The following is an 18,203-nucleotide window of genomic DNA, read 5'->3' on the forward strand; positions in this document are numbered from 1 at the left end:
TTTTCACCATTTTTGGGCCCCCTTTCTGTCTGCGGCCGCCTGGTTGGCCCATGCCTGTGTCTGGCCCTGCGTCCTGCAGTGATGGTGTCTTCTGCTCATCCCTGAGGATGACACAGTCCCAGGTGTGAGCCAGACCTGTCCGCGACAGCTCCTCACGCTCCCAGCGGCTGCACTGGGGCTGGCGATTGCCCTCTGTGCTGCTGCCATTGCACAGGGCACCTCACGCCTATTGCCCCCACTAGGCCATGGAGCTAGTGTGCCATCAGGGCCTGCGGGCAGCTGGATGTCAGGGCAAACGGGGGCTGCTGCACCAGTGCTTCCATGGGGCAGCTCTGCTGCAAGCCAAGCCGATGGCAAAGCCACCCTTCCCCGTTGCTCGTGGGCTGGGGGCAGGGCAGGGCAGTGCTCCCTGCAGATGCTAATGCTTCAGGGCTGGGGGCAGGCGTCACACAAGGGCCTGCACTGCACCAGAGTAGTGCAGTGCAGGGCAGTGTTGTCTGCACTGCACTAGACCAGACGACTGCACTCCACTAGAGTAGTCTGGAGCAGTTCCGTGTAGACTGCACTACACCGCTGCTCCCCCGCCCCACGTGACACGGGCGCCGCCCAGGTCACTCAGGTTACGTGCTCCGGCGGCTCTTGTCCCCTCCCGCTTCCCGTCCGTGCGCCCCAGAACTCGCCTGCTGATTGGCTGGCCGGCGGGGGCGGAGCCCTGGGGCGAGCTGGGTCCAGTAGAACCGGCAGGGACAAGCTAGTCCTGGAGGCGGCGGCCATGAGGGCGGGAGGCAGCGCGGCGGCCATGCTGGGGCTGGCGCTCGCGCTCGTGCTGCTCTGCGGGGCCCGCGGCGGCCTCGGCGCAGGTACGGCTGGGCCTGGGGCGCGGGGGGGTTGGGCCCTCTCTCACCAACGGTGCCTCATGGGGGGGAGCGAGTCGTGCTCCCCCCCGGCCTTGTCTCCTCCCGCGATCCTGCAGCACCGCCGGGGGGCCTGGGATGCGGCCCTGTGGCCCCACGGCCGTTTTGCCCCTCCCCATTTGCACAGCAGGGTGGAGGGGGGGAGCTGCTTCGATCCAGTGTCCGCCCAAGCGGTGGGGGGGGTCGCGATGGGCGATCCCTCGATTCCAGAACAAGTTCCCGGGGGTCTCGAGGGGCTCCGCAGTCTGGTCTCGGAGCCGCCCGTGTGCAGTTTCCTGGCCCCCCTTCCCAGTCCCCCCGTTTGTTTCCAGTGCTTTGCAGCACCATTGCAGCCAGTGGGCAGGCAATTCTCCACATCCTACAGCTGCCTTTGGGGGAGGGGGTAAAGAATAGCAGAGACCCCCACCCCACTGGAGTAATGAGGTCCTGCCTTCCCCCAGTCTTTTGAGTCCCTAATGAACTCTTTCTCCCCCTCCCTTCTACCCCATGCATAAAGGAAAGCCATTAAGTCGAATTACCTAGCCCGGACTCTTTGAATCGAGGTCATCCCATGACCCTAATACAGAGTGTGACTGACCAGGGCTTGTCTGGTGTCAAGATCTTGCTGCTGAGAGAGGCTTTGGCAGCTGGATTGGACCCTTTCTTGTCCTGGGAAAGCAGAAAGCTTTGGTTTATTTAGTGACTGAACTGATCAGAGACAAAGAACAATATATAATATATATGTGTGCGTGTGCACCCCCCCTCCACCCCCAGTGTGTATGTATATAATATATTCTCACCTGTATTGGGAACTTAATTCTCTTCAGAGCGCTGGACTCCCCCAGTTGGGCGGCACGTCTAGGCAATGTGGCAGCAGCAGTGCTGTCACGACTAGCGTCTCTGGTCAGTTTATTCCCTCCTGTGGGTGTCACCTTTGGTTCCGGTTCCTTTCCCTGTTCCAGTTTTTTTGGTGCCAATCTTAATTTACGAACCTGACCTTTTAGATGTTGCGCTGGGCAGGGACTGAGTATTTGGGGTCAGTTTACTTGAAACAGTTTCCCCATCAAAGCCACATGCTACCATCCTAGTTAGAGCAGCTGGGGCTCTAGTCCCTTCATAAGCTGGTCAGGACTCATGGTAGAGATGATATCTTGTATTAGACCAACATGACTTTTGCAACAAAAAAAAAATTCTTTAATTCGTAAGCTGGTAAAATCTGTAATGTGGTCTACAGCAATGTAAGCAGGTCAGGCTGGGTGAGACCTTACAAGGTCACCTACTCTGACCCCCTGCTCAAGTCAGGGTTGTCCCCAAATAAACCATTCCGGCCAAGCGTCCAGCCAGCCTGCTCTTAGATGGCTCCCAAGATGGAGATTCAGCAGTGTCTAGGCAGCTGGTTCCAATGCTTGACCACCCTTGTAGTCAGACAGCTCCTCCTAATGTACCTAAACCTCTTCTGCTGCAGCTCGAGATCATTGCTCTTTGTTCCATCCCCTCTGACCACAGAGAAAAGCCCAACTCCACCTTTGCTATAATCACCCATGCTTCTTTGCCTGTGGGATTTAGACTGTCCTAAGCACGGTGTCTCCATTGCTTCAGGGAGTGATTGTATTTCTTGTGTAGGGTGGAACAATAGGCGGGGTCCTCATAGCATGTAAAATAACTGAAGAATTGACATCTGACAATGAACCAGATGATTAGGGTTTCATCGGGGCACTATTTAGGAAGATCACTAGCTTAGCTGCTCTGGGAATTGTGAGATACTAGTATAACTATGTCCTGGCTTCTTTTATTAGGCCTTGACTCTAAAGGTTACAGCTGCAACATGCAGACTGAAAGAGCTCTCTGGCTGTAAACCAGAGCCTTTAACTAGAACATCGTAACCTTTCTCTTGTGGCTTGGGTCCGTTAATGAGATGGAGCTTAAAATCTTCGACAGGGTGAAAGCATGCAATGGGGAGAATTGTCTCAAGCCAGACTCTTCACATTGCATGTTGACTGTGCTCTGTGGTGCGGTGTTTGCAAGGAAAATGGTCTTGATTTCCCTTGCTGAATGCAATAATGGAGATCAATGTCAACAGTTGGGGCTTAGACGGCTCTGCTATAGACCCTAGAGACCTAGGCGGTTATTTAAAACACCCAGCAGGCAGGTGTTTAATTTCCCCTTCACTTTGCTAGACTTCTTGAGGGTCCTGTACAAATAATTCTCCCCTCCTCCCCCCAGCTTCTAAACAGAGCTCTGCTTTTAAGTAACTGATGTGCTCTCAAGGCAACAGTGTTCCTGTAACAACTTCTTTTTAAAGAGAAGAAGGCACAGTGTGATGCACCTGCTCCCAAATTCCCTTTGCAGCTTTAGAGCTGTACTTTCTTGTTAATTTTGCCTAAATAAAACAGAATGGAGCTGGGGAGAAACCCTTGTTCCTTCCAGTCTCTTAATTGCATAGAACAATAGGTTTTAAAAAAAATCACATGAGATTTTTGTACGTTGAAGTCTCTCTCTCATAACCTCACAATGTGTTACTTGGCGAGCTTTCCTGGAAAGAACAATTGGTTGCCTCTTTAGAGTAGATCAGCATGGCCCAGCTCTTGAATACATCCCATGAATGCCTGTTCACTGCCAGATTCCTGGGAAAGGGCAAACAATCCTGACTTCCTGTATTTGTTCAGGGGCTCGCCCCAGTAATTGGATGACAAGTTGATGCACTCAGTTGTTATTATATAAAACTTGCCTTTTCTTGGCTCTGGGACGTGAGGCTCGCGCATAAACCTCTACCCGTGCTTGTAAAACTATACGTGCCCCCTTCTTAGGCTGGGGAATGAGCTGGGTTTCCTGCATCCTGCAAATGGAGGCTGCCAAGTTGAGCTGAATGAAGATGGGCCTGATCTGCCAGACAGTTTACTGCAGGGGCAGGTCCTCCTTCAGCTGGGGCTGGGACTGTCCTTAGCTGAAGGTGACTTTCTTGGGCAGGTCGTGATGGGGGTCAGAGCAGTTTCAACACCTGGAAAATAGCAAGAGGCTTGAGGCCTCTGTTATCAGAATGAAGGGCCCTTCCCTGATGGCGCCTGTTGCCTTCCCTAAACCAGAGCCAATGGAAACCAAGGAGGGGGTGCTGCCCAGTCGCAGTGGGTGGGTGCTGCGCTGTGCTTGCTTCACTGCAGTGAATGCTCTGCATGCTACCTGCCAGCTTTCTCGTGGGCTGCGAGCCAAGCGAAGCAGTCGTGGCAGTGGGTGCCTTGTGAGGATTGCAGACCTGCTGAGCTTTCAGCCTGTCTGCGCTGGGGATAAGAGGTGCCCTTTAATTCCCTGAGCCAGTAACCTTGTTCCAAGTGATTTTTGTCAGCCCTCTGTAGTCAGCTTGGATCTCTGGAAGAAACCTTTGCCTCTGATAGCACCTCCTCAAACTAGGCTGCAGCTGAAGTGGGACAGGCTTTCTCACAGGACTCGGTCCTTGATTTCTCAAAATTAGGTGGCTGAGTGCTTACTCACAGGCTTGAGCTTAACAAGCAAGCAAGCTTGGAAAATGACAGCCCGGAGGCACACTTCCTTGCTCCAGAGAAGCAGGTGAAAAACCCAGAAAGCTGTTCAAATAGCTGTCCAGCCCTTCTGTATTTGAAGGAGACTCAAAGACTCGCTCTTATTCCTTGGTGTTGAGAGCATGTGAGTCTTTGCGTTGAGGTGTCAAGTAGAGATCCTTGCTCCTGTAACACCTGCATCTTGCAAATCCCCCTCTGGTTTTTAAAGAGAAATGAAACATCTGAAATGAGTTCTTTGCTGTAGCAAAGCTGATTACAGACGTGATGCAGAATTGTCTTAAAGAGGTTCTAAATCCATGTTAAATGGATATCACAGGAGTGCCTTTAACTTGTTCTAGTTTTAGTTTGTGGATAATGTGGTGTCCCCCAAACCCTCTGAGGCTACAGAAAACCGGAAAGTTAAAGCTGAAGCTGCAGTTACTACAATCCAGAGTGTGGACGGCAGCGTGCTCTGTCAACACGCTGTTTGCTTGGCCTTGTGGATTATAGGCCATCAAAGTTTGAGGGTCACAGGTACAGAAGCAACCATTTTTCCCTGAAGGAAGGTCCCCATACCTGTACCGAGCCTGGCTGGCTGGGTGTAATTCTGCATAACCACTGTGCATTTATAGGCAACCAGCTCCCCCTTTACGTAAGGAGGCAGGGCTTTCTAGGTGGCCTGGCAACAGCACTGGGCAGGATGCATGCGTCGCATATGTAACTAGCTTTCTCAACTCTTCCTGTAAATTCCTGATTCATGCTGAGTAAATGCACCCGTAAGCTGGGGCTGGGTTTTCCTATGTTTCGTAAAGCTCTTCTCTTGAAGTGCAGGCCCTCCCCTGTTGATGCCTGCCTTCAAATGACTTGAGCAATACTTGCCTTTTGAACTGTTTGGAGCTGGTGGTTACTGCTCAGTTTGCTGATAGTAAGCTATTTTAAGGCTCATGTTTGGGAGCAGTGGCTTGCAGCTTATTGATTTATAGGTCCACCTCTGAGCTACCCCTTCACCTCAAAGAAGGGTTAAATTCAGCAAATCCTTTGGGCTCCTCTGCCTTAAACATACTGACACCTACTGCACTTACTATCTACCATCTTACCACGGCTGTGTGTGGTCTCGGAGTCTGTATAGTGCTATATTCAGCCCTGCAAAGGCTGGTTTGCCTGGGGTGAGGACAGCCTGGCTTCCTTGGCTGCAAGTGGTGACAAGTGCCATGTATAGATTTTGTACCCAGGCTAGGAAACTTTTATGACTGCCTAGCAAAGCAGCCATTGACTTTCTCATCATGGGCATTCATCCCTAGCTGAACTCATCTGAAACTGGTCAAAGCAGGGTGACCTAAGAGCGGGTCCAGAGAGGCTGTGGAGCAGAGCAGATTGCCAGGCAATGTGGACAGTGCCATAATTGGACTGCTGCACAGTGCTGCCTGGTCAGTCCCCATGGCTGGGGTGGGTGCCAGAGTCTGAACAGGTCTAAATTATTGTCAGCTGACTTGATATGCAGGAGGGTGGAGAGGAAATCAGCATGTCTGCCCTTGCAGCGGGGATGCAGGGATGCATGTCAAGCTTATGTGCAGACTCCTTGCCTGCCTGTGTCCTTTTGTCTTTGGTTTGGCGTGGGATATGTGGGCCACTGGGCCTTCATGGTTTCTTCACCCCCTATGTGGGAACAATATCTGCTAACTGTATGGCTGGCTTCTAGCCTGTGGTGTGGTACTAACCAGATAAAAACCCTTTCAGAACTGTCCCAGCCCCGTTTACAAATGAATCAAAGCTTACTCTCTGGATCTTGTCATCCACAGAAGTTGTGAGCAGTGGAAATCCTTTTGGCTCGTCTTCTTGCTTCAAAGACTTTCTTCTTCATAGGAAGTGCTATCGGTACTTCCAACGCAATCATTGAAAATAACAGCCTGAAATAAGACTAACTGAATCTCCTCGACTAACACACAACCTTGGGCAAGTGGCTTTCTACTCGGCTTTGCCAGTTGTGGGCTGAGGATGATGTAGGTAGGACTCTGCTTGTAAGAGTGCTGAAGAATTACAGTGCTTATAACTTCTGTATTTGGTGTCTATTTGCTCATTGTGCTTAGATCATTAATATATGGGAGTTAGGTAAATACCCACATGCCGAGGAAGTGATAAACTTTGCTCGCCTGTTCCTGTTCCTGTCCTTGCCTGGTGGGGATACTTTTTCCTTTCCTTTGAAAGAGGAGTTGTTGGGTTGCAAAGGGATTCAGTTCAGCCACATATGTGCACTTTTATAGACCTCTTGCCTGTGATCTGTATTTGAATTTAGCACATCTAATTTAAAGAAGGGCTTGTTCTCTCCCTGGGCTACTGATCCTGAGCACATCTGATCAGGGAGCAGACATCCCTAGCTTCTGTGGGGGAATGTGATCTTCCATGGGGTTGTGACTCTTCCGGCATCACATGGGAGATCCCAGACTGTAATGCTTCTCTTGCATATCCCCACAGGTGGGGAAAAAGGAACAGAATTGTTCAGATCAAGCTGCCTTGCAAAAGAGTAATTTTATTAGCACAGCTACAGAATCCTCCTGCCCATCCCACAGACAAAAGGACGTAAAGACAGAGTTCAGTTGCCTGTCAAAAGCATTTGCTGTCTCCAGGCAAGGGGGACCCTTTGCTGAACTGCATATACATCATACTCCGTGGCTGTAGCATGGAAGTCCCTTGTCATGGCTGGCAGCTTGGTGGCAGAGCCTCCGACTGTAAAACCAAAGCATCCCTGTTCCAGTAATGGAGCAACTGCCTGATGGGTTCTCCATGGCAAAGATGCTCCCAACTCCTTGCAGTAAAGCAGTAAGCACCCTGCACGCTGGTGGCAGAACAAGGCTGCAGTGGCAGCTTCAGTAAACGGTGGGGTGGTTTTGAATTAAATGCAGATAAGAGAATTGTCTTGGTTGAGTGGTTAGAGTACAGTGCTGTGCTCAGGAGAGCAAAAAGAAAATGGGGTAATGAAAAGTGACTGGGAGCTTTGGTTTGTGGCACCTAGAATATAGCTGGTGCTCTGGCCATGGGGGAGGGAAAGCTTTTTCTTTAAGCCCCTTGTGCCTGACTACAAACAGGCAGTCTCCAGTGCCCCTGTAACTCTCAGCATTGAGCACCCAGTTAATCCTCCAAACATCCAGCACTTCCTCTGGCACTGAGAGGGAAGCATGTGATTAGGAGCTGACTCAGTGTGGACTGTAGCCTCTAGAGGTGCCACTCATCCTGAGACTGCTGCTGCCTCTGCTACCTTCTCTGTATATGTCAACAGAGACCACGGCCTTGATTTAAAACCTACTCACTGGGGTGAGGGGGATTCCTTGGCTGCTCTTGGGACTAGAAATGACTCCTTGCAAAGCACAGATGCTTTGTCTGGCTTAGGTTCTCAGGTGGGGGCAGCTGGTCCTTCCAGATAAGCTTCTGTTGTCTGCTTTGTGTGCCTCTGGCCTTTTTGCACAGGGAACTGGTCTTGCTTCCTTCTCGGGCCTTCTGCATTGCTACAGAAGGCAGATGAAAAGTGCTGTCTGGTAGCACTGGGTTATATAAATGCTGGCTGCTGTGTTGCATGTGCAGCACTGAATAACATGCTGGCTGCCTGCGCTCTGCTTGTAGCAGGTTACCAACACAGCAGTCCCACACACCGGGCCTAAGGGCATAGCAGACTGTATAGTGTGCAACGGGGAGGGGCTGCTGGGGGGACCATGCTTGCCTGCTGAATTAACCCATTGCACTTTTTTCTGGAGGGTAGAGTCTGGCTTTGCACTAACCCTTTGCACTAATACCTCTCCAACTCATAGCCGGCTTTATAAAGTCACCGCTGTCTCAAAAGAAACTGACTGAGGACAGCGTGGAATTGCACTGCGAGGCCATCGGGAACCCCATCCCCGAGATCCAGTGGTGGTTCGAGGGGGACGAGCCCAACGAGACCTATGCTCAGCTCTGGGACGGGGCACGGGAGGACCGGGTCCAAATCAACGCCACCTACAACCTGCACTCCACCAGCAGCATCCACATCGCCAACCTCACTCTCAACGACTCAGGCATCTACGAGTGCCGGGCCAGCAACGACCCTGACCGCAACCACTTGTCAAAGAGCCCCAAAATCAAGTGGATCCGTTCCCAGGCGAACGTTTTTGTCTTCGAACGTGAGTGGCCATGCTGAGGCCTTGGCATTTGCTCAGACAGAGGTGTCTTGAGTGTTATATTTTTGCCACCCTGCACCTGTCCTGTGACTTCCTGGCAACTCCTCTCACCCTCCCATCCTCACGGTAGAACTGAGAGACTCTTACCCTCCTGTGATCTCCCTCACCACCCGTGACTCCACTCCGCTCCGCAGCGGCCCTGCTCAAAAAGGGTTGTGGCCTCCCAGCCAAAAACGCCATCCCGCAGTCCTGTCCCTTTTTGGAACCCAGACAACTCTTAGAACGCGCTGCTTGTCCCGAGACTCCTCGTTCCAAAGCTGGCTTGCAGAATTAAGGGTATTGATTCGGACCACCGCTGACCTACCAGCCCTTCCTTGCTACTTCCATGACCAGTCTTGCTTTAAGCTCTCTGCCTTGCTAGTGATAACAAGCTATTGGGGGGGGGCATGTTAAATTGCCTGTTCTTTAGCCTTCTGCCAATACAACCATTTTTGAAGCGGCCATGTGTCTGATGTTGATGATGTGACCAGGTATTTGTGCTGTGGAAGTGACCAAATTCCCTTTGACTTACAGAGCTGAAAGTCCAATTTCTGAGCCAAAAGTTCTTTTTTTCAGTAGCAGAAACCTGGACTAATGCAAGGAAATCAAGTGATACCTTACTACCTAAGACGGTATCCTGATTCCTGGCATCTCTGGAACCGAGTGGCTGTAGCAGTCCCTCTGGATGACTTATAGGTAACACAAACTCCAGCAGAAGAGACCTTCGGTTGGAGTTTGTTCTTGGTGCGAGGGGAAAACGAATGCCTTTCAGCCCTGTGTGACATGGTTTCTCTGCAGTGGGTAGGAGACTGCTTTGTTTTGTCATTTTATAGAATAATTTTACTAATGGCAACTACATTCCCAGAGGCTTTTCTCTGAACAGAACTGTTTTCTTCAGCTGTTTGCTCAAGTAGTATGGTCTTGGCTCTCCAAGCTATACAAACCCTCACTGAAGTCTTGCGGAGTTTTGGAGGGGCGTTTTTTCTCCTGACTCTAAGTGGGATAAACCCAATTTGGTTAAGTTTTTGCGTGTCTTCTGCTTGGACTGGTGTTAGTATGTTTTGGTTTTTTGTTTTTGGGGGGTTTTTTCCTCTCCCCCACCCTCAAAGAAGTTAGACTGTCATCCTCTCTCATAAGCGATGGCTCTTCAGTTGGTTAAATCATCACGGGATATAGGTGTTAATCAAGAAGTGGGGAGCTGTCCCTGGGGATTGCCAGTCAGTGTGACCTCTCTCCCATTGTGTGTTTGAGCTTTTGGCAGAGGTGGCTTGTGTTTTTTTTGCTGCAACCACTTCTGAGGCTCCAGGCAGTCTAGGACTGGCGAGGGAATGGGTGGAGTGTGATTCCTCCCATTGGGGTAGAGGACTAGGGGGGTATCTACCAAAGAGTCGTCACGCTGGGCAGACGGTTCTTGAGACCTGCTTCTGATGTCCTTTTGCTGGTGCCATCTGTCCTCGGAAAAACTGGTCGCTGGGTGCAGAGCTGCTGAAACAGTGATGCGGATCTCTTTGTGTAAGGGCCTGAGGCAGGTGCAGCTGCTGACCGGTCCTGTGAATAACTCTGTGCTTGTTCCCAAATGCAGATCCCATTATAGTCACCACTCCAAATGTGACGTCTGGCTCAAATGTCCAGCTGTACTGCAACATCAGTGGGGCTGCGTCTGCCATCACGGGGCATAAATGGATCAAGAAAGAAGCTGTCCTCCAATCAGACGATACCTCATCTCACCAAACTGTCTACGAGTGGGTATCTGGAGTCTGGCCTGGGACTATCAGTGGGAAGGGCCTTCTGTCTTAAACTGGGTTGACTTCTGTACAGAGCATAACATGGCTTCAGGCGCTCTGCCATGTTGTGGGTTTCGGGAACACTTTCCGCTGCTGTAGACTAGGCAGGCATGTTGGATTATAGTGAGCTCTAAAGCTCACAGCAACTTGAGACGCCTGGACTGAGCTTTGGTTGGACTCTGGCATCCTCGATTTGAGCTAAGAGTCAAGGTGGGGGCATGGTACTGCAGTGAGGGGCTGATTAGCTTGGGACCTGAGGAGCCTGTGCATCAGTCCCACCTAGGCAACTTTCCCTCCATTGAAAAGACTGGGCCTCACTTGCTGGGGAGAACATGGTGCTTCCCAAGGTAGGCAGGAGCCCCTTGGATGAGAGATCCTAGGAGAGATTAGCTGGCCCCAGATCCCTTCCGTGCTTCTAGCATGATGCCCTGAAGTGCTGGGTGGCTGCTCTGCTAGTTAAGGGTCAGTGCCTAAGCCTTTATTCCCAGGCTGTGGCTAAGCAGGAACCAGAATACCAGCTCCATTGTAAGGGTGCAGCGAGCTTTCCATTCCCATTAGTCAGGCCCCGTTGGCACTGGCCCAGTCAGCTGGAGAAGCATCGTGTCCTTTTATATAGCACAGCCGACGTGCACCTCTCCCCATAGCAACAGGGAGCTGAACGAGGATTAAAGTATTTATAACCCAGCCTCCTTCGTGTGACCTCAATTCCTGTGCTCAGAAGGGGGAAGCTCCATGTGCAGCGGAATGGACAAGCACCCCATTGTGCCCTGGCAGGCGGGGTGCCCAGTCTGCCCTGCTGTGGGGACCACTGCCCTGCAGCCTCCCAGCACGTACCAGGTTCTGCTAAAACCGGCCACAGCAAACTTCCGTGCTCTGGGATCGGGCTGTTACTTCATGCTGATCCTTAAAGCCACTACGTAGCGCCATGTGCCTCCTACCCAGTGTGAGCCTTCCCAAATGGGAGTTGTTCTACCTCTCACCTACTTGACTCTTTTTTTTGGTCCTTTTTCCCCATTTTCCAATAACCACCCAGAGGCTTGAAGCCTGGGTTAATGGCTTCTCTTGTTACCAAGGGTACTGCCAACATCTACCTCCCATCACAAGTGACGTTTTGTTCTGCCCAGTGGTCAGTGTTGTTTGGAGGCCCTGCTGCTGTATGGAGGGGGCATGTAGAGGGATTCTGTCTGTTTGGGGTTGGCTGGTTCTGCCCATGCATTTGTGGGGTCTTGACAACCATGCTTTCAGAACCAGGTCTGGTCATTTGTGCCCTCTGGCAGGGAAAAGGGACAGGCAGGTCTACTGGCTCTTTGGCTCATAGCAGCTGGAATTCTTGGATGTGTAGGCCCTGGGAGAGACCAAGCTTTTGTTCCCACTTTTGGGGAGCAAAGGGGTACAAAGCAGATGGTGCATTGACATCAAGCACACACTGACCAAGCCTAGTGATGGTTGGGCTGCCTTTACCACACAACACCAATTTCCAAAGTCAGCCTGGTATCCAGTTCCCTAACACCAACAACCATCAGACATCTCTGGTGCCCCATCCTGCTGAAGCGGGAAAGTTGGCCCCTTTCGATAGGAAGCTGGGTTGATCTCCCTCCTGCTCATGGGCCAGAGCTTGGGACTGTGGAGTCTCCTGCTGCCGCTTGGGTGCGAGTCTGTTGCACGTTCACATTTCTGCTCCCCTCTGTCTCGTTGCAGTCTAAATGAGGTGAATACAGACACCTCTGGGGAGTACGTGTGCAAGTTCCTGACCAACCCGCCTGCAGAAGGGATTGTGTTTGTGACAGGTAATGTCTAGTGCCTCCTTGGAGCTAGGGAGGAGGGAGAGACTGGACTCTATCCAACAGTTTTGTCCATCATGCTAAGAGCCACTTCCAGCAGCAAGTGGGAGATGAAGGGAAAGGGTCTCTTCGTACTGGCCTCCTCTGATGGGCTCTTGGGACTTGAGGTAGGCACCTCCAAGCCTTCGGAGTGCCATAACAGCAAAGAGGAAACTGCAGGGGGGAGGCTATGGACTGGCTCAGTTCAAAGCCCCCCAAGCCACCCTTCTGCTCTGGAAGCTGCTTGCTCAAAGGTGCTGGACTTCATGAAAGAGTGAAAAGAAGCAATAGGCTTCTCAGACTTTGGGACCAGGTTTTTGTGTGTGGTGGGGGGGAGCCTTGCCTGGGAGGCTGGCTGGCATTCTACCTTCAGCCATCCAAATTCCATGTCCCACTTGTCTCCATACAGTTAAGCCACACGTGCTGGTGTACAAGAAGTCTGAGCATGGGAACGAAGGCGACACAGGTGTGCTGATATGCAAATGCAGCTCGTATCCTTCAGTCACTGAGTGGACCTGGTACAAGAAGGAGAATGAACAGTACCTGGTGAGTCTGTTACCAGGAGCTTGCTTGCCAAAAGAGACAGGCGGGCAATTTATTCCTCCTCTGCAGCAATAGTCCCTGGAGTGGGAAGGCCTATGGCGAGGCAAGGCTGAGCCTGGAAGGAGCTGCCCCTAACTGCTCCTGTCTTCCCCCTCTAGCGCATTGTCAACGGCACTGACAATCGGTTCTTCATCAAGTCCTCTGGCAACAAGACGGAGCTACATATCGTCAACCTGGATATTGAGAAGGATCCAGGCGAATACTTCTGCAACGGCACCAACGAGGTGGGCCAGGACGGTGCTACGGTGAGCCTACGGGTTCGCAGCCGCCTGGCCGCGCTCTGGCCCTTCCTGGGCATCGTGGCTGAGGTGCTGGTTCTCGTCACCATCATTTTTATCTACGAGAAGAGGAGAAAGCCGGATGAAGTCCTGGATGGTAAGAGGCACCGGGGGCCAACTTGGCCTGGGGCTAGGAGCAGAGTCCAGCTTGGAGACCCTGAAATATGTGGGTTGAACAGCTTTGCCAGCTGAGTTCCCTGGGTAGGAGTTGGGGTGCCCCTTCATGCACCCCGTTCTTTGTGTCTAATAATTCCCATCTCTTCCAAGTGCCTCCTGTCCCAACCAGTGGTAGATGCGCTTCCCCTTAAAGGCTTCACTGGCTGGTAGAAGAATACAGCTCTTGAGCTAAGCCAAAAGGGTGGGAGTGAGGACGTTGCCTTGCTAATGCAAGTGTGGCCTATGGGAATTGGCTCTGTATGGGGGACAGCAGCTTGGCAACGATTGAGAAACCCTGACAAGCTCCTCTCAAGGGGATTACAGGCCCACTGAAGTGCTGGAAGCCAAGCCCTGCATCTGGTGGCAGTCTGGGCCTGTCTTGGAAAAGGTGCCTCAGTGTTGCAGGACCCGATGTGCGAGCTAGTCTGAATATTCTTTCCATGTTTATGTTGGGTGGGGAGTAGAGCGGGCTCGTGGGAGGGGGGGCAGTGTTCCCTCCCTGCCCTCTGGGAAGGAGAAAGGTGCACCAATGTGTAGGTTCAGTGTCCTTGCTGGCATTATCTCTCCGCTCTCTTCCCTCCTCTGCTGCTGGGTGGTACCTCGCACGGTAAGTGGAAGAGCTGGCTCCAGCTGTCATCCTCCATCTGTCCTCTCACCAGCAGTCAAATCTGTCAGGCACCCGTGGTGGCCACATTGCACATAATCTGGGTCACCCAGTTGACACATGGCCCTGTGGAAACAGTGGCCTAGAGTCCTGTTCCTGTTAGATCACAGTGTGCTGGCGAGAGGTGTGAGCACCCCGACTGACTGACAGCAGAGGGGTCTACCCCTCGCTCTGGTGCCGTCTGTAGAGCCAGTGCATGGTGTGCTGTGAGTCTTTGGCTTTGGCAGAACATAATGGGCACAATATGCCTCAGGAACTTCAGGCTCCCTGTCTCTCCCGCATCCCTTGCTTTCTTGAAGGTCTCCTGCCTGGATTAATGGTTGTTGGTCTCAATTTTATCAGGTTGCAGCCCTTAATGGGAAGCAACGAATTGCAGCTTGCCTGCTGACTTGCTGCGTGGCCGGGGCAGGCTCCATGGCTTGGTTCTGCTTTGAGAGAATATGGTGGGAGGGGAACAAGCTGGAGTGTGCCTGGCATGCTGGGAAAGCAGAGGCATCTTGCACCTGGGCCTGAGTGGAGGACTTGGCAGGGACCCCATGGCAGCCCTTTTAAGAGAGGCAAGATCTGCACTAGGCACGAGGAGAATGTGCTGGTGGGCTGCTGTTCTCCCCGGCAGCTAAGCTCACGGTGCTAGGATGGGCAAGCCGGGAATAGCCACGTGCTTGTGCTGCTTCTGTCTCAACGTCCCACTGTACGCAGGGGATCGTGTGGGGGACTGCAAGAGTTCTTTGGGATTGTGATTCTGTGTCGAGGAGGGGTGATGCAGGACTTCCCAGAGACACTTCCTGATGGTTTCTTCTCCTTCTTTGCATGCTGCTGCCTACCCAAAGATGACGATGGAGGATCTGCACCGCTGTGAGTACCTTGTTTTCCCGCCATCTGCTGACACGGGTGGCTGCTTGGCATAAACACTAGCCTGTGCCAGGGGAGTGTGGTGGCTTCTATAACCCATAGCCTTAAAGTCCTACTTGTGCTGGCTCTGGGAACAGTGCAAGGGAATAGCCACAGAGGTGGTAGAATCGCCATCCTTAAGACCTGGCTCAACAAACCCTTGGCTGGAATGATGTAGTTTGAGGTTGGATTTAAATGACCTCTTGATCCTTCCAACCCTAATTTTCTACAATCTCAGCTGTTCCTTTCTTCCAGGCTCTCCCTGGGCAGGGAGACTTGTCACCTTATCCCACCCTGTCAGTGAAGCAGGGTGGGAGGTGACTTGCAGAGAAATGTGTCTTTGTTCTCACGGCCTTCTCTTCCCCCAGGAAAAGCAATGCCACAAATCACAAGGACAAGAATGTCCGCCAGAGGAACTCTAACTAAGAGTGGGCAGGCAGGTGAGTTGTGGAGGCTACTGGGAACATTGCAAGTAGCAAGGGCTTCTTCCTCCCACCCAGTGCCCAGCCTGTGGCTTTACTGGCTGTTTTAAGCCACTCTCCAAAGTACATGTGACCCCAGTGCCGGGGGTTGCCATAGGTTCTTAACTTGCAGGCTTCAAGGTGCACATGAGCCTGGGGAAGGGTGCGGGGTGAAGAATCCTTCCTTTAGCACAAAGCCTCTTCCAAGGAAATGGCTGTGGTCTTATGGTGTGTATCTGGGAAGCTAAGAGGCTTGAAAAAATAGCTCCCCCCCCACCAGCCCCCCTTATCTTGGGACCTAACAAAGCAGAAAGCAAGATATTGGAAACCATGACTTCAGACTGACAAGGCTGATGAAAAGTGGTAGAAGAGGTGTGTTCATAGCACCTGGGCTGGACATGGGGGTGCACAGGCTAGATACCTTTTTGGGGCAGACTGTTCCCATCTTTGGCCATTGGGGTGGGCAGGTAGAAAGATTCCTCACCATTTCGGCCGGGGTTGGGAGTGTGAAACCTGAGCCAGGGCCAAAGCCCCTAGTTCAGCGGTACAGTCCGAATTGCTGGCAGGGCTGGAAGTAGAGTGCCAAGGCAGTCCCCTCCATCTCAAGGCAGCCTTCCCTTTTCTCCATGTCTCTCAGGTGGCTGTAATGCCCTGCCATTGCTACTTCAGCCACATTCTCCCTCACCTTCTCTCTGGATCTCTCCCCACACCAGGTGATGCAGCTGACGAGCTTGCCCAGACATCCCTTCTTGTCTTGGATTTTTCTTTTTTTTTGCGAAGTAGCCCCAGACTGCTCTAGCGCGTCCTTGGGACTCCACCACCGCACACGGGGAAGAAACACACTGCAGTTGTAGATTCTCAAACACACTTTTGTAATATTGTAAAGAGAAGAGTTGTGGGAGGGTATCTTTTTTTTTGTTTTGTTTTGTTTTTGTTTGCTTTTGTCTCTTTTTTTTCTATCCCTAACTCGACCCCTTCTGCTGGTAGTCTTGATCACTTGTTCTAGATCTCAGTGTTTTGTTGGAGAGAGGGGAGCAAGGGTGCCAGCTGCTGTCCTGTTGGCTTTCTGCATTCTGCAGAGCTAATGGGGAAGAGTTGAGACTTGTCAATGCTGCACCTTTTTTCCCTTGACATTCCCCCAAGATAGGGGTCTTGTACTTTTGGAATGGCCCCTTGCACAGGGCTGAAAGATTATTTCCCCCTGATGCCTAGTTTGAGCACCCTCCTCTTCTCGTCTTCCCTCTCCTCCCCCTGCCCCCCAAAAAAAACAATAGTGCCATAACTCCTTCAGACGGGCTTCCCCCCCCACTAGCAGGGCTGCTCTGCTGGCTCTCCTGCCACCTCTAACAGACAACTTGCAGGAGGCAAACCAGGAAACAAGTGTGCTGCAGCGATCGGCTTGGCCACGTGCTCTCCTTTGGTCTCTCCCCCTTGCTACAGCGAAGGGATGGGCCAGCCCTCTGTGCTCATTGGGCTCCAGAGCTGGTGTTTGTCTGTGGCTTCGCAGGGAGCAGATCAACCATGTGTTTTCTTGTGCTGTGAGCCGTCTTGCCACATCTGTGCAAGGCCAGAGCCCACAGGTGGCCAGCAGCTCCCTACCTTTTTTTTGTGTTCCCCACCTTCATCCTCGGGCTAGTGTCAGGATCAGCCCTCTGTTATGACACCACCAATAAAGATGATTCCTCTTTTTTTTTTTTTTTTAGTTTCCTTCTTCCCCTTCCTTCTCTTGGGTGAAGTCTGGGGCCTGCCTCGGCTGTGTGGGTAGTACCACTGTGCTCAGATGCGCAGCTTTAACTGCTGGCAGCGGAGATACTCTCTTGCCACTGATGGGTGGTATGGGTTTGGGTTTCTACTTTACCCAGCCAGGTGGATGTAACTGTGATTTAAGTAAGACAATAACTCCCTCCCTGCTTACCCAACCAGCAGTGACAGGTGGGAGCATTGAGCGTGGGGAGGTGGGTTGGGGAAACCTGGACCGATTATGTCTTGGTGAAGGACACTGCAGGCTAGTGCCAGAACCAGGACTAGACTCCGGGTCTGCTGAGCCTTGACCATCAACCCCTGTCCTCTGCCCCTAGTCCTGGGTGCAGTGGTATTGCTCCCACTCTCCACACCCCCTCCATTGTGTTTTAATATGCCTGTACCTCCTTGGCTCGGTGGGAGGTTGTCATCCCTCAGTGCATTGCAGGCATGGAGGTAGCAGGAAAAACATGCCGCTACCTCGAGCTGGGTGCAGACTGGTGATGGAGCCTGTGGGCACTGTTCAGTCCTTCATGTGCAACTCAAGCTTTTCTTGCTAAGGGAGGTGCTGAGCTCTGTGGTTGCCAGCTGTGATCATCACAGCCTGCAGCTGCCTACCCTCAGGGCCTGGGTGCTGCACAAATGGACCTGGGGCCTGACTTAAGAGCATAGTGGTGTCAGAACCTGAGTGCCATTTTTCTTACTAGTGGCATCCATTCTCCCCACCATGGAAGCAACAGCCAGCACCTGCCTGCAGTGTCCCAATGCACATGCCCAGGCAGAGCAGCAGGCTGGGCAGGTGGCTGGGTCGAGCCTTCCCTCTGACTTTTGTTACCCATTGCTCCATGCTTAGATGAGGGGAGACGTGGGATGCTGAACTCTGATTGCACTCTGGCAATTCCCAGCACTCCTCGGCCTGCTGTGTGGGCTACTCCAAGGGGCTTTGGAAAGGGTGTGGGCATTTGGCCTTTTTCTAGAGGGAGCTTGGGGGGAGGAGGTGTGCATGCACCTGTTATACCTCACCTTGCCAGCCTGCTTCTCAGGCTAGCCTGGAAAGCTGGAGAGGGGATGTCTGAAACCTGCTGGGGCTTGGCCAAGAAGAGGCCCTGGGGGAACCAGGTCCTGTAGGAAAACCCACCCAGCTTGCTCTTCCTGATCTGCTGAACCAGCTGGGCAGGGGCAGCTGCTGCTGCAGATAAAGCTGCTCGCAGGGTAAA

General features: G+C 52.2%; 1 protein-coding gene across 1 annotated transcript; it reads left to right on the top strand.

Moving 5' to 3' along the window:
* Window positions 1-740: 740 nt before the first annotated feature.
* Window positions 741-16,281, top strand: BSG (basigin (Ok blood group)). Its single transcript, XM_019538231.1, has 8 exons — window positions 741-860; window positions 10,172-10,331; window positions 12,072-12,160; window positions 12,603-12,739; window positions 12,895-13,171; window positions 14,725-14,749; window positions 15,154-15,226; window positions 15,957-16,281. Exons 1-7 carry the CDS (start codon window positions 773-775, stop codon window positions 15,209-15,211), a joined length of 834 nt encoding a protein of 277 aa, XP_019393776.1. The 5' UTR covers window positions 741-772; the 3' UTR covers window positions 15,212-15,226; window positions 15,957-16,281.
* The last annotated feature ends 1,922 nt before the right edge of the window (window positions 16,282-18,203 follow it).

Source organism: Crocodylus porosus, unplaced genomic scaffold (genome assembly GCF_001723895.1).
Source record: "Crocodylus porosus isolate Cpor-Errol unplaced genomic scaffold, CroPor_comp1, whole genome shotgun sequence".
NCBI classification, from domain to species: domain Eukaryota; kingdom Metazoa; phylum Chordata; order Crocodylia; family Crocodylidae; genus Crocodylus; species Crocodylus porosus.